Source organism: Erinaceus europaeus, unplaced genomic scaffold (assembly GCF_950295315.1).
Source record: "Erinaceus europaeus unplaced genomic scaffold, mEriEur2.1 scaffold_493, whole genome shotgun sequence".
Classification (NCBI taxonomy): Eukaryota; Metazoa; Chordata; class Mammalia; order Eulipotyphla; family Erinaceidae; genus Erinaceus; species Erinaceus europaeus.
This window is the reverse complement of record NW_026648191.1, coordinates 23,214-38,539: the sequence shown is the minus strand read 5'-3', so window position 1 is coordinate 38,539 and position 15,326 is coordinate 23,214. Positions and strand designations below refer to the sequence as shown.

At 58.4% G+C, this 15,326-nt stretch overlaps 1 protein-coding gene across 2 annotated transcripts in view; it reads right to left on the bottom strand.

Annotated features, from left to right (window-relative positions):
• The window catches only part of LOC103111582 (protein KIBRA), a 61,382-nt gene extending 49,678 nt beyond the window's left edge, over positions 1-11,704 (bottom strand). The window contains exon 1 of one of the 2 annotated variants that reach the window (XM_060184820.1): positions 11,470-11,704. In XM_060184820.1, coding sequence (XP_060040803.1) covers positions 11,470-11,588 — 119 coding nt within the window. In that variant the 5' untranslated portion in view covers positions 11,589-11,704. The remainder of the gene's footprint in view (positions 1-11,469) is intronic. The other variant, XM_060184821.1, reaches the window with a different exon arrangement.
• Between the last annotated feature and the right edge of the window lie 3,622 nt (positions 11,705-15,326).

Here is a 15,326-nt window from a genome sequence, read left to right as displayed (position 1 = left end):
AGTCTCCCGCCCTCAGTCCACAAAGCCACTGTCCTAATGGGAGAGGGGACAGAGCTCTGCCTGTGTGGCGGTGGTGTGGCCGGCCAAGGGTCCCCAGGAGCCAGCCCAGGGTGTATCCACGTGGGGAGCCCTGTCCACTGAGCCGCCCCACTCACTCAATGACAGTCACCCTTGACCCTAGCCATGGGGCCCAAAACCAGCCTAAGGCCGCTCCGTGACCCCTCCCCTATAGGACAAGGGTGCTGGCTGCAGGGTCCTGGTTTGGACTGGTGAGATGGCCCCGCACCACCGCACACAGGGTCTATGGTAGTGCAGGACAGCCCTGGCCCCTCAGGGGTCACTGGTACAGAGTCCCTGCTGGCCCTCCCACTAGGACCCTCCCGGTGTGGGGTGGGGGCACAGGCTCTGGGCAGTCCAGATGGTCTGAGACAAACTGCAGCTTGCCACCTTCTGGCTGGGTGACATCCATCTCTGTTGGAGACGGCCCCTGCACCTCCCCCAGAAGCGGGGAGCTGGTAAGACACAGGGTGGCCCCGGCCCCCCACAAAGCCACAGCAATCACTTAGCTTTCTTGGAATGTGTGCAGACAGAGCCGGGAAACTGAGGCTCTGAGACATTCAGCACTGCAGCACCCGGGAAGTCAGGCTCTGAGACACAGACCCCCCCGCCCCCCCTCCACGCCCCTGTGCAGGCAGAAGGGACTCGAGCTGGACTCCAAGACTCAGGCAGGCTGCTGTCCTGAATCGTGGGGGTGGGGGGGCGAGCCCGGGAGAGCTTTCCCACAGGGTCCAGCTTCCGGTCTTCAGAGAATGGCTGCTCTGCCAGGGGGACCCACAGGGCTCCCTGAGTCTCCAGACCTCGGCTCCTCAGGGCTCACACTGGCACCCCTCTCCCAGGCCTCAGTCCTCGGGCCTGCATGCTGGGTGCTTAGGGGCGGGCACAGGAGGTCCAGGGAAGGAAGGGGGACAAGCAGAGCAAGGGGACAGGCAGGGCCCCTCACTATGACCCATCCCGGCTCTGGGGGTGAGCTGAGTGTCATTGCCTTTCAAGGAGGGCCATGCTCACACAGTCCCCCCAGATCCCTCTCTGGGCCACCGGGCAGACAAGACCCCAGCCCAGGCTGCCCACCTGCCAGTTCTGGGGAGCTCTGTGGGGCCAGCAGAGCTGCTTCCAAAAGTCACTGTAAGCTCCCCAATATGGGAAAAGTGTATTAATATTGTTGACTGTAAACTCCATTGACTTGATCACATTCAGCACAGGAGCCCATGTCCCCTCCACATCCCTGTGGGTCCAAACTTGCATTCTGTGGCCATCAGCAGGAACATTCCAATTTGCACCCATTTCAGGAACCATCGTCTTCAGGTGGTAGAGAGAGTTTGTCGTCCAGCCTCCCTTCGGAGGATGGACCATGATCCACACTGAAGGCAAGGTCCTGTGGGGGGCCCCAAAGGGGTCCATTATGTTGTTCCTGATGGCGATGACCAGTGACAGTGGAGAGAGGGATCTATTTGAGGTCCAGGCTCATCGTGTTTGTGTGGGAATCCCAGGACTCCCTGCCTATGTCCCCAGCTGATGGGGTGGCCTGATAGTGACTAAAGAGTCATCATTAAAGTCTGCCAGTCTTTTGCCCTTATTCAGCTTTTATAATCCTTACTTTGATAAGGTGAGCTTTGGAGTGACTGAAGGAAGTGTAATAGGAAGTAGGTGAGGAGGGTATCTAGGTCTAAATAGGAAATATTTCATTAGGTACTTTAAGGTGTCTTTTTAGGTCTTTCTACTTGCTTGCTTCATTTGTTGGCTCTCTTCCCTGATGCAGCTTTCTGGTCCTTTTTCCAGCCATAACATCATCTCCCCAGACAATAACTTGGGTCCACCTGCATATCAGATGTCGGGCTCAGGCAAAAATTAAGAAAGTCATAGGCCCTTTGGAATATACCTAAAACAGACCTACTAGCTATTTCCAAAACAGAGACTCCAAATCTTCATCTGCAATATTCCAGTCTCTAGGTTCACGATTAATCAACAACTTGTTTGGCTTTATATGTTAGCTCTTTTTCAGCCACCAGGTTCCAGATGCTACCATGATGCCAACAGGACTTCCCTGGACAGACGACCCCACCAAAGTGTCCTGGGGCTCCGATTCCCCAGAGCCCTGCCCTGTTAGGGAAAGAGAGAGACAGGCTGGGAGTATGGATCGACCTGTCAATGCCCGTGTTCAGCGGGGAAGCCATTACAGAAGCCAGACCTTTCACCTTCTGCATCCATACTCCCAGAGGGATAGAGAATAGGAAAGCTATCAGGGGAGGGGATGGGATATGGAGCTCTGGTGGTGGGAATTATACCCCTCTTATCCTATGGTCTTGTCAGTGTTTCCATTTTATAAATAAATTAATTAAAAGAAAAAAAGAAAGTCACTGTAAGCCAAGTGTGATGCAAAGAGTCACATCGCGGGGTGTCAGAGGGGCTGGGGGAATGCTAAAAGGCTCCAAGCTGGGACTGGGGGCAGGGGACAGTGCCCCCCCCATCTCGCCCCCGACACACACACTGTAGCTGGATGGATGGGTGTAGCTGCTCTCAGGCTGGGAGACAGCATAATGGATCTGCAAAGAGACTCATGCCTATGGCACTAAAGGGCCCGGGTTCAATCCCCGGGCACTGCTGTAAGTCACAGCTGAGCTGGGCTTTGTCAGGGGGGCGGAGAGAGAGCAATAATTAATAACTATTAGCTTAGCATCATCATCATCATCATTAATGGGGCTGGGGAGATAGTATAGTGGGTCTGCAGAAAGACTTCATTGCCTGAGCCTCAGAGGTCCCAGGTTCAGTCCCACGCACCACCGTGAACCGGAGTGGAGCTTTGGATAAACAAGCCAACAAACAAGCACTGCCACTCTAGGAAGCAATCCGCAGTGGGGAGGGGGGGTCGTGGAGGTGGTCAGGGGTAGAGCACAGCACCCACATGCCTGTGGTCCCGGGTTCACTCCCCACATGCTTTGAGTTCTCTCCTGGCACAGATGCACTGCGTTTGGTTATCTGAGGAGTCTCTTCTGAAAGGAGAGAGAAGCAGAACATCACAGCACCACAGTGGAACCAGCAGCACCCCTGCAAGTCCAGGGCCGAGCCACCCAGCCAGAAGATAAACCTAAGAGGTGGGGGAGAGAGATTTCTGCAGGATCCATCACTGCTGGACCCGCAGCAGGGGCCGGGGCTGGCTCAATACACCTTCTTCTTCAGCATTTATAAGTCAAAAGGTTATTTTATTTTATCTCTTTGCCTTTGTTTGACAGGACAGAGAGAAACTGAGAGGGGAGGGGGAGATAGAGAAAGAGAGAGACGGAGAGACACCTGCAGCTCTGCTTGGTGGGAAGTGGGGGTTTGAACCCAGGTCCCCGTGCACTGTAATGCGTGCTTTCTGCCAGCTGTGCCCCTGCCAGGACCCTATAAGCTAGCAGGCTCCACAGGTTCCAGGGGTGAGAGGAGGCAGGAGAGAAGAGGGCACGGGGCATGCAGGAGATGGGCATGGTCCCCCAGCTTATCACCTGGCAACACCCCAGAGGGCACCTGCCACCTCCCGTGAGGGCGGGGCGGCAGAGCCCCAGAGGGCACCGAGCCACGTGTCCCATGCCATCGTCTCACGCCACGTGGCCTCCCGGGCACCGCACCCCCTCACCCCAGGGCACTTTGCTCCGGCCTTCGCCCGAGGCCATGCCTCACGTATTCCTGTGGGACAGGCAGCAGGGGTCGGTGGCTGGGGCTCTGCTGCACCCCCAGGGGAGGGAAGACCCCGAGAAGGGGCTCTGGGCAGTCCCGGCCCCATGTCCCCTCCTGGGCTGCCCCGCCCGGGCTCACACAGCCCGTGTCCTGTGGCAGCTCACCACACTGTCCTTTCCCTTTGGAAACCTCAAGGAAGGGCTTGCTGGTGAGGAGAGTGGCGGAGAGGGGTTTATTGATTTCTGTGTATATGCTCTGCAGACACGCAGCATGGGCTCAGGTACTGAGCTAACAGCACTCAGCTCAGCCTGGCCCCAGGCACTGGGCTAACAGCACTCAGCTAACACGGCAGCCTGGGTCCCAGGTCCTGAACTAACACAGCACTCAGCTCTGCCTGGGCCCTCAGGCACTAAGCTAATAGCACTCAGTTCAGCCTGGCCCCAGGTACGGGGTTAACAGCACTCAGCTAACACGGCAGCCTGGGCTCCAGGTAGTGGCTTAAGTCAGGACTCAGCTCAGCCTGGGCCGCAGGTCCTGGACTAACACAGCACTCAGCTCAGCCTGGGCCCTCAGGTACTAAGCTAACAGCACTCAGCTCAGCCTGGTCACCACCTCAGGACGTGGTGGCCAGCCCCACCTTGTGATGCAGTGGACTGGGCTGAGGCTCACACACTCTGGGGGTCTCTCTGAAGACCTTTATAAGCTCTACTGGAGAGCTAGAGGGGAGGGGTCCCTTGACAGGACAGACACACAGACACACGCTCACCTGAAGCACCTCGTCACAAAGCTCTCTCTCCTCACCTCTGCGACTCCCCAACCCCCAGGCCAGCTCATGTGATTTTTGCAAAGAGCAAGTCTCTGGGCCAGAAGGACCTAGACTCAGACCCTCCCTCTGGCCTCTGGCCTCTGGCCTTGAGTTTGTCACCAGGCTGCTCTGAGCCTCAGTTTCCCCGTTTGCAAAATGCCAGCAGGCTGTGACCCTGGCAGAGCGCGGCACACGCAGGTGCAGGGCAGACTCCCGGGGGCCTCCTCGTTGTGTCCCTCCCTCTGAGCTAGGGAAGTGGGCCAGACAGGACGTGTGTGTGTTCCTCGGTGGCTTCACAGCCCGCAGAAAAGGTGACTGAGGCTTGTCACGGTCACCTGCACCAGGTCTCCATGTCCCCAGCACAGAGAAAGGCCAGGGCTTCAGGGACTCCCAGGAAGCCCAGGGAAGACGGCAGGGGCGGGGGATGGTCAGGAGGGTCAGCCACACGGACATAGGCTCTCAACTGCCTGTGGCCTCTCACCCGAGTCCAGCCGGCACAGGCCCTTCCCGGGCCCCAGCTCCCCACCGGGCATCCCCAAAGGTCAGCACCCAGGATCCCCAGGGTCAGCACGAGGCTGCTGCCTGCCTGTCCCCCAGTCCTGCCCAGAGCTGGTTGGGGCGGCTTCCTCCACTCTGCCCCAGAGGCCAGCTGCCACGGCCTTGTCATGGCCGGGTGTCCTGCTTCCAGAGTGACATCAGGTGACAAGGGGGTCCCTAATCTCAACGCAGCCTCGGGTCCCCTGGCTGACCAGGAAGCGGGAGCTGCCGCCTCGGTCCTTCTCTCTGGGGACACGTGAGCCAGAGAGGTCTGTTTCTTCCTGGCGGGGAGGTGGGGGGGGGCAGGAGTGCAGGGATCCAGGGTGCCATCCTCTCCCTCCTCCGCCACCTGGCACTGCTGCGGAACAGGCTCTGTTCTCCACACAGCCCCGGTCCCCTCCTCAGATGTTCCCCAATATTTTTGACAAGAGGTTTTCTGCTCCATATGGGCGGGAGGGTCCCTGCCAGGGAGGCGGGTGACAGAAAACGTCCTTGCACCAGTTTCGGAGGGAGTTTCCTTTGGTCTCTGTGTGAAGCGGGTTCAAAGGGTGAAAACCGTTAACTCTGGTGGTACAAACGCAGATGAGACAAATGAACACTGAGCCATCGATCCTGCAGAGCCCCGCCCAGGCATGCAGCACAGAGCTGCTGTGTCCTTGCCACGGCAGCACTGACAAAAACAATCATGACTTTTCTGACAGCCCAGCAAATTAAAAAAAAAAAAAAAAAAAAAGGGGCCGGGTGGTGACACACCCAGTTGAGTGCACATGTTTCAGTGTGCAAGGACTCACGTTCGAACCCCCGGTCCCCACCTGCAGAGGGAAAGCTTTTCGAGTGGTGAAGCGGGGCTGCAGGTGTCTCTCTCTGTCTCTCTCCCTATCACTCCTCCCCCTCTCGATTCCTGGCTGTCTCTATCCAATAAAGATAATAATAAAAAAAAAGCCAATACATATGCAAAAATAATAATCTCAAGATCAACACCGACACTCTGGAAACTCAGCTATTTGTCAGTGGGAAGTGAGAGGAAACTCAAGGACAGACAGGCGGACGGCCTCTGGTCTTTGGTGTGATGGCTCTGCGGGTGGGTAGGGGGGAGATTTCTACTCAGTCACAGGTGTGAAATAAGACCCCCCCCTAGGATTTCATAACATTTTATTAAAAAAAAAATTCTCCAGCACGGGCTGGGGTCTGCACAGGAGGGAGAGTGCCCACTGCACCATGTGCAAGGGGTCAGGTTTGAGCCCCGCGTGCTGCCTGGGAGGGCCCGGCAAAGGGGAGGCTTCCCAGGTGGGGAGCAGTGCTATGGTGTCTCTGCTTCTCTGTGTCTTTCTTTCAGTCTCTCACCCTCTTAATTGAAAAAAAAAAGGCAGGGGGAGAGGAAGAAGAAATATCTGGGAACAGTGGCATTGTGCGGGCATGAAGTTCTGGTGGGAAATAACAAAGAAAAGATTTGTTAATGTTTATGAGAGAGAACCAGAGCGTCACACGGGCACAGGTGATGCTGGGGATAGAACTCAGGCCCTCATGCTTGACAGTCGTGTGCTCTATCCACTGCACTGCCTCCTGGGCCCTCAGAATAGTGTAAACCCACTCGAGTCAACTTTATTTTAGTGTTTTATTTATTTATTTATTTATTTATTTATTTATTTATTTATTTTACCAGAGCCCTGCTCAGCTCTGGCTTGTGGTTGTGTGGGGGATTGAACCTGGGGTACTGGCGCTTGAGGTATAAAGGTCTTTTGTGGGGCTATTATGAAATTTCTTCACCTCTAAGTCAATTTTGTTAAAGAAGCAACTGGATGTAAGTTGTTGGGAATTGAAGCTGGCCTGTCAATAACCTTAGATCCCTCCTCCTCCTCCTTCTTCTCCTCCCACAGGGTAATCGCTGGGGCTTGGTGCCAGTATGATGTATTCACCGCTTCATCTTTTCCGTTATTTTCCCCTTTCCATTTTATTTGATAGGACAGGGGAGGGGAGACAGAGGGGGAGAGAGACAGAGAGACACCCGCAGACCTGCTTCGCCATTCACGAAACTTTCCCCTTGTAGGTGGGGACCGGAGGCTTGAACCCAGGTCCTTACGCATGGTGTGCACCACCCGGCCCCTTCCCTAGACCCCTTCTAACAGCATACAGCAGCAATTCTGCTAGATGATAAAGGATCCCCAAGGGTCAGCACGAGGCTGCTGCCTGCCCGTTCCCCAGTCCTGTCCAGAGCTGGTCGGGGCGGCTTCTTCCACTTCACTCCACTCCACCCCAGAGCAGCAGAGCTCAGAGAATATGCTCGCCCCTGTCTCCAGGGTCCACCCTGGCTCAGGTCCACTGGGGGTGGCCACACCAGCGCAGTCCGGCCAGCTCGGCTCCCCAAGGCCAAATTCCTTAGGCAGTGGAGCGGAGGCCTGCATTCCTGCTAACCGGGGTTGAGCCGTGGCTACGGAAGGGCTACAGTGGAGAAGCGGCTCACCAGGCAGGGTCTGAACCTTCCCCGTGAGTCCAGGTGCAAGGCCCGGCACCACGTGGGAGTGCCAATGTGCTGGGGGAAGCTCAGTGCTGTGGCGTCTCTCCCGTGCCTGGCTCCACGCAACCTTGCGAATCGCGTCTCCAGTCACCACAGTCTCAGAAGCGAGAGAGGCCAGACCCCCCCACCCAGGTGGTGTCTGCAGGCCTGGCTGGATGCAGAGCCGAGAGACGGCAGGAATCGGGCCTCTAGAACCTTCTCCCACACCCACGGTTGCTCAGAGAACCATGGAAAGGCACGTGTGCACACAGGAACTTCGAGCAGAGGCAGAGGCAAAGGCAGGCCTGAGGTGGGCGCTGTGCAGAGCCGGCCCGGTGGTGCCACCTGCACCCTCAGCCTGTCACCTCCCCCTCCCTGCCCCTGTGGCCTGGCCTCAGGAAGCCCCGTGATACACAGCCCTTGGCCCAGTCGGCAGGCCCACTGGTGTCGCTCTGGTTGTTGGGACAACGTCCCCGGCATGCAGGCTCCCCAGGGCTGAGGGGACGGGGCTGGCAGGGCTGGGGGTGGGGGAGGCGCACAGCCTCGGGTGAAAGGGACGCCGAGCCCTCCTCAATGGCACAAAGCGGCAGCCGGGGGCCGTGCCAGGACATTCTTCAGGGCTGGCAACCCGAGATGCCAGGCCCAGCGAGGAAACCACAGCCGGGGCAGCCTGGCCGGCACGGCCACACCAGCGAGGGACAGCTGGCCACACGGGCAGGGCAGGGACTGGCCAGAGGCCAGGGTGCCACACACCCAGGGTGAACACACCTGCGCTTCAAACAGGTCTGTACATAGCACCGACATACCTGCACAGCACACATGGACGTAACCCATGCACACGCGGTGCAGCCGCACAGCAGGTATGCACAGAGCACGCACACACATGCACACACACACACATACAGGCACATGCAGCACAGAGCACGCACACACACACACACACACACACAGGTACACACAGCACAGAGCACGCACACACACACACACAGGCACACACACACAGGCACACGCAGCACAGAGCACGCACACACACACGCACACAGGCACACACACAGGCACACGCAGCACAGAGCACGCACACATACACGCACACAGGCACACACACATGCACACACACATGTACACACACACGCACACACACACAGCACAGAGCACACACATGCACACACGCACATGCACACACACAGGCACACACAGCACAGAGACACGCATGCACACGTGAGCACATGATGCACAGAACGCCTGGGGAGCCTCTGACCCCTCGCCGAGTGTCAGGACGGTGCTATGGGCAGGATCTCTTCCTTCTGCTCCTCAGGGGTCCAGTGTGAGCGGGAAGCAGCCCCGGAGCGGAGCTCACACCACCGCCTCCTCTCTCACCTACCTCCCGGGGGGGGGGGGGGGCTCAGGGCCAGCAGGAACATTCTAGAGCCACAGGGCCTTGTCCTCTGCTCAGTTCTGCTCAGCCCCCTTCCCAGAAGCCCCGGTGTACCAGGCCAGCACGGACACCCAGGAGCAGCAGAGCCTGGAATTAGCACCCTGAGCTGTAGGGTGACAAATGAAAGGGTGTGGCTTGTGTTTGGGGTCCCTGTCACCTGCCAGGCCCAGGACAGAGGCTGGGGGGTCCGGGGTGGTGGTGCCGGGGAGGGGGGGGTGGCATCACAGGAGAGCGGAGCAGCTCCGGCCTGTTCTAACTCCCTGTCCCTGAGAGCCGGAGATAGTTCTAGTTTCCTGTCTCTGAAAGTGGCTCAGAAAGGCTCCAACTGAGCAGGTGGGGGGCGGCCAAGAAAAAAACAGAAAACAAAATGCCACCCCTGGGAGGCTGGCCTGCTTACTACAGAAAGGAAAGAATGTGCCTCCCGTCTCGTCTCAGCCTTGGGGGGCGTAGAGCCTCCGTGATCTTTAATGTATAGGCGGGACTGCTGGTTTTCATACCTGCAGGACTCAGGACTCACCCCCATACCCCTGCCATAGCACCAGGGCCAACACTCCACCCACCAAGACATGGCCATGGCTCCCATAGGACCTCAGAGCTACCTTTGCCTTTTTTTTTTTTTTTTTTTGCCTCCAGGGTTATAGTTGGGGCTCGGTGCCTGCACTACGAATCCACTGCTCCTGGAGGCCATTTTCCCCCCTTTTGTTGCCCTTGTTGTTTATCGTTGTTGTTCTTATTGCTGTCACTGTTGCTGCATAGGACAGAGAGAAACGGAGAGAGGAAGGGAAGACAGAGAAGGGGGAGAGAGAGACACCTGCAGACCTGCTTCACCACTTTTGAAGCGACTCCCTTGCAGGTGGGGAGCTGAGGGCTCAAATCCGGATCCTTGCACCGGTCCTTGTGCTTCGCGACATGTGCACTTAACCCGCTGTGCCACCACCTGGCTCCCACCATTTTCTTTTAAATGCCAGTCCATATGCTTTTGGTGAAGAATTTTGGATCTGGTAAAAACCAAAGTGGGCTCACAGCTACAGAAGACACACAGGAGGTGGCCAGAGACGCGGGGGGGGGGGGGGGGCAGGATGGATGGATGGAGAGGAACAGACTCCCAGTTGTAACAGGGAGTCGCGGGGACAGCTCAGCTGCTGGAGCGCAGGACTGGCCTAGACCAGGCCCCTGGCTTTGCCCTGGATGCCAGGTGTCCCTGAGAGGAACTGGCTCCTCCCTCCTTCCCTCCCTCCTTCCCAGGAAGCTCTGCGTGTGTGGCTGGGGGGGGGGGGGAGCACAGCAGTCTCAGAAGCAGGAAAGGCAGGGCTGTGGTGGCAGAGGACACTGCAGCTGTAGCTCCGTGACTGCATGTGCCCAGTGCCGGGCCCACGGGCGGGTGGGCTGCAGTGGAGGGGCCCTGGCAGCCTCAGCACAATGCAGCAGTGAGAAGCCTCACAGCACTCAGGGGCCCAGATGCGTGCCCTGGGGGGTGAGTTAGCGCTGCTTGTGACGGTGTCCGGACCTGCCCCCAGACCCAGTGGGCCTGTGGCCCTGGCCTCAGGAGGCTGCTGCAACACAGGAGAGGGGTCAGGAGCGGGGGGGGGGGGGGGGGGGCACCCGCAGGGACAGGTAGAGAAGCCAGAGTGGGCAGAGGACACCCGGAACAGCCTTGGGCCTCACACTGAGTGGACGGGTGACCACAAAGCTGGGTGCCGGCCCTCCACGTGCTTCTGACATCCCATCCTCACCCTGGCTCCCCGCAAGCAAGCCCTTCCCCCATGTGACGGACAGTGAAACAGGCTGGACGTTAGCCCGGCTGGTCCAAGGGACCCTTCCTGGCATTTAGAATCCTTTTCTTGTGACATTAAGGGGACAGTCTCTCAGCACCTGCTAAACGTGGCAGGAAGTCCCTGCCCGCCCCTCTGCGAACCCTCACCCCCACCCCATGCCCCGCATCAGGACACACTGGGACCCAAACCGACACCTGGATCGTTTTCCATGCACCTGTGCCCAAGGTCACCCGGCCAGGTGAAATTCCACATTCCTGAGCTACTGTGACCTGGACTGCAGGAAGGACAGCCAGGTGGTCTCCCCTCCCCCAGCACACACGTGGGGGGTGCGCTAAGAAACCAGCTCAGACCCCCCAGAAAGTCAGCAGGCCAGGCTCCCTCCACCCGTCTCTGCAAAAATCACAAACCCGCGCGCTCCAGGCTGCCCGCACCCACCAAGGTCAGGACTCTCCGCGCCCCCCACCCCGCACCCCCCAGCGGACCCGCAGGCGACAGTGGCGGTGGGGACCCTCTCACGTCCACCACCGCCCTCGCAGCTCGCCAGCGGCGGCCAGATTCCCGGGGGAGCCCGGAGCCAGGTGGGCCCGCCCCCCGCACCTGTCACAGACACCCGGGAATCCTGGGGCCCCGCCGCGCTCCCCAACCCCGGCCCCCGCGGGGCTCCCCGGGCCGCGCCTCGCCGCGCGCAGGTGCACCTGCCGGCGGCGCCTACCTGTCCCGCGGGTCCACCCAGCTGGTGGAGCGGCTGGCGTGGTGGATGAAGTAGACCCGGCCGTCCGCGTCCCGCGCCTCCTCCCAGCCCGCGGGCAGGGGCAGCTGCGGCCGGGGCATCTTCCCGCGTCCCCCATGCGCCCCGGCCCCGAGCGCGGCCTCACGCCGCCATGTGCCCGCAGCCCGCAGGTGCGCAGCCCGCCGCCGCCCGCAGGTAGCCGCGCTGCCCCGGAAACGGGGGCGGAGCCCGCGCCGCCTCAAAGCCCCGCCCCTCCCCGCCCGCCCAGCAGCCCCGCCCCGCCCCCTCAAAGCCCCGCCCCGCCGCACCTCCTGCCCAGCCCAGCAGCCCCGCCCACCAAGCAGCCCGCCCACCCAGAAGCCCCGCCCCAAGTAGCCCCGGCCGCCCAGAAGCCCCGCCCACCAAGTAGCCCCGCCCCCAGTAGCCCCGGCCGCCCAGCAGCCCCGCCCACCAAGTAGCCCCGCCCACCAAGTAGCCCCGGCCGCCCAGCAGCCCCGCCCCGCCGCACCTCCTGCCCCGCCCAGAAGCCCCGCCCGCCCAGCCGTCCACCTCGCAGCCCCCCCAACCCGCCTGCGCCCCGCCGCCCCGCCCCCCGCCCCGCCGCCCGCTCGCGCCCAGCCGCCTGCGGGACCCGGGACCCGGGACCCGGGACCCCGCCGCCCCCAGGCCCCCAGCCCGGCGCCCCCATCTCCCAGGCTCGCAGGTGGAGCCGGCGCGCTCACAGGCCCCCGATTGGGAGTGTTGGGGGGGGGTGACCGCGCAGCCCTTTGTCACAGTCCGGGGCGGGGGCAGCATTGCCCAGACCAGGTGCTGGCGCCTACTATTGTCAACCCAAATACTAATTCGTAACAGTAACAGGGCGGCAGCCGGGCGGTAGCGCAGAGTGTTAAGCGCAGATGGCTTGAAGCCCAGGGATTCGGGTTGGAGCCCCCCCCCCCACCTGCAGGGGTGTCGCCTTGCAAGCGGCGAAGCAGGTCTGCAGGTGTCTGTCTTTGTCTGCCCCTGCTCTCTCGATTTCTGTCTTATCCAACAACAACAGCAATGATAATAGTGACAATAACAATAGCAATAACAACAAGGGCAACACAAATGAGAAAAAATGGCCTTCAGGAGCAGTGGATTCATAGTGCAGGCACCGAACCCCAGTGAGAACCCTGGAGGTGATGATAATATCTGGGGAGACAGCATAATGGTTCAGCATAAGACTCTCCTGCCTCAGGCTCTGAGGCCCCAAGTTCAATCCCCAGCACCATCAGCCAGAGCTGAGCAGTGCTCTGGAGTAACCCCACCTCTGTCGCTCTCTCTCTCTCTCTCTCTTTCTCTCTCTCATCACACACACACACACACACACACACACACACACACACACACACACACACACACCTTATGCTAGAGCTGAGCAGGGCTCTGATAGCTCCCTCTGTTTCATGAGAATAAATGAAATAAATATCTTTAATTATTTTTTTTAAGATAGACTGTGCTAATGAGTGAGAAGGAGAGAGAACCCAGGTTCACTCTGGCAGATGAGATGTCGGGGATCAGACTCAGGACCTCGTGCTTTCTTTTTTTTTCTTTTCTTTCTTTCTTTCTTTCTTTCTTTCTTTCTTCCCTTTTGTTGCCCTTGTTGTTTTATTGTTGTAGTTAATAACGTTGTTGTTATTGATGTTGTTATTGTTGGATAGGACAGAGAGAAATGGAGAGAGGAGGGGAAGACAGAGAGGAGGAGAGAAAGACAGACACCTGCAGACCTGCTTCACCGCCTGTGAAGTGACTCCCCTGTAGGTGGGGAGCCGGCGGCTCAAACTGGGATCCTTATGCGGGTCTTTGCGCTTTGCGCCACGTGCGCTTAACCCGCTGTGCTACCGCCCGACTCCCAAGGACCTGGACTTTCAAGTCCAAAGCTTTTATCCACTGCACCATCCTCCAGGGCCACTAGAAATTAACTTTTTTTTGCTAGTGGCCACCAGCAGAGGAGCCCAGTCCCGTTTGAGGTGGGGGCCTTAGGATTCTGATCTCTCTTTCTCTCTCTCCCTGGGAGCTCTGATGCGGGAACCTTGAGGATCTGAGGGGAGGTTATGAGAAAGGAGCACGGAGGCAAACTGAGATTTTATTGTGGGGGGGGGAGCTATTTTTAAAATTAAATTTGTTCGTAATTTAAAAGCCAGACTTCTTATTTCCGGAAGCATTTCACATATGTGTGAAGTTAAATAAAAAGATGGAAATGCGTGGAGAGGAAGAAGGTGCTCAAAATCTCAGTCTGGGGGAGGGACAGAGGCTGTGCTGGTCTCACCCTTGGGGGCAGGTCTGTGCTGAGGAGAGATGTTCCTGGAACCTGCAATTTAAAGGACCGCCTAGGGGGGGCGAGTGAGGGCGCCACCCGTGTGGTGCACACATTCCGTGTGCAGAGACCTGGGTTCAAGTCCCCAGTCCCCACCTGCAGAAGGGAGGTTTCACCAGTGATAAAGTAGGGTGCAGGTGTCTCTCTTCCTCTCCCTCCCATCTCTTTGTCTGCCTCTTTCTATCTCTGTCATAGTTTAACATATAACCAAAACATCTCCGTCATAGCTTGAAATAAAATTAAAATGTAACCAAAACAAAAGATTCTCAAAAGTTAATACTAATGGCTACTACCACTCCTGCTAGAACGCAGGTGTGTGAGCCTCCTGGAGCAGAGGAAGAGGTGAGTCCTGGACAGCTCAGGTCAGTCATCCCCCGGGCACAACCCCTCCTGCAGACTCCCCAGTGAAAGGCCTGCTCCTTGCTTGCTTGGAGGGGCCATCTGCGCCCTGTAGGACCCCCCCAAGTCACCTGGAGGGCGCCAGTGTGGTTTTCCCTGGCCCCCAGGGGCCTGTTGTTTCTCCTGCAGGGGAGATTAGATCCCAACGGGGCAGGTGCCCCGGGGGCCTGAAAGTGTCGTGTGTGTCACCCGTGGTGGAGGCTGGAGAGGAGCAACCCCACGGGGGGGGGGGGGGGAGGGGGGCAGCTCTGCAATGGCCTGAGGCTCCCGCCCCCCACATTTACGAGGTCTCTCCATGGGAGACGAGGCCCACCCCTCAGGCCTTCACCTCTGACTGGCTTCTGCAGTTTCCCTCCTCCCTGTGGCCCTTGGCCTTTGACCTTGTGACCCTCCTTGGCTCTTGCAGACAGACTGCCCCCACCCCCCCACCTCTGCAGGAACTCCTCAGCCTCTTCTGGGGGGTCCCTGGCCCAGCCTGCACTACTCATCAACCTGCCATTCATGGGTCACGGAGGCAGCACAGTGGAAACACACCAGACTTACTTGCAGGCCCCGGGTTCAGTTCTCAATGTCACCAGAAGCCAGAGCTGAGCCATTCCCCCAACTCTGCCTCTGATAAAAATGTGATATATTTTTAAATATTTCATTCTGTCGGGCTGTGCTTCACTGACGGGAGACAGACGACCCGGGACTCATGGGTGAGCTGTACGAAGTATCTCTTTATTCATGCGGAACGTAGCACAATCTAAGCCGAGCTAAGCTAAACTAAAAACCAAACTGAAACGAACAATGTTGTCTTTATATATACCTGCCAAATAGGGTGGGAACAGGATGTGACCTAGAGAGGGTGGAGAGAAAAGTGACTGGTGAAAATCTGGGTGTGACAAGGAGAGGGGGCGGAGCAGGCGAGAATTCTACCACTGAACCACCAATGCCCCGGAGGGAGGGTGGTGCTTTATGTAAATGTAAAAGTGATTTATGTAAATAGACCGCAGCTTTGAGTGGGATCAAACCAATGCCACACAGGCATACCGCTGCTTGGTTAAGCAGGATTAGAGACAGAAGGGGGGGGAGCTGGCATACTACCCAACATCATTCATTT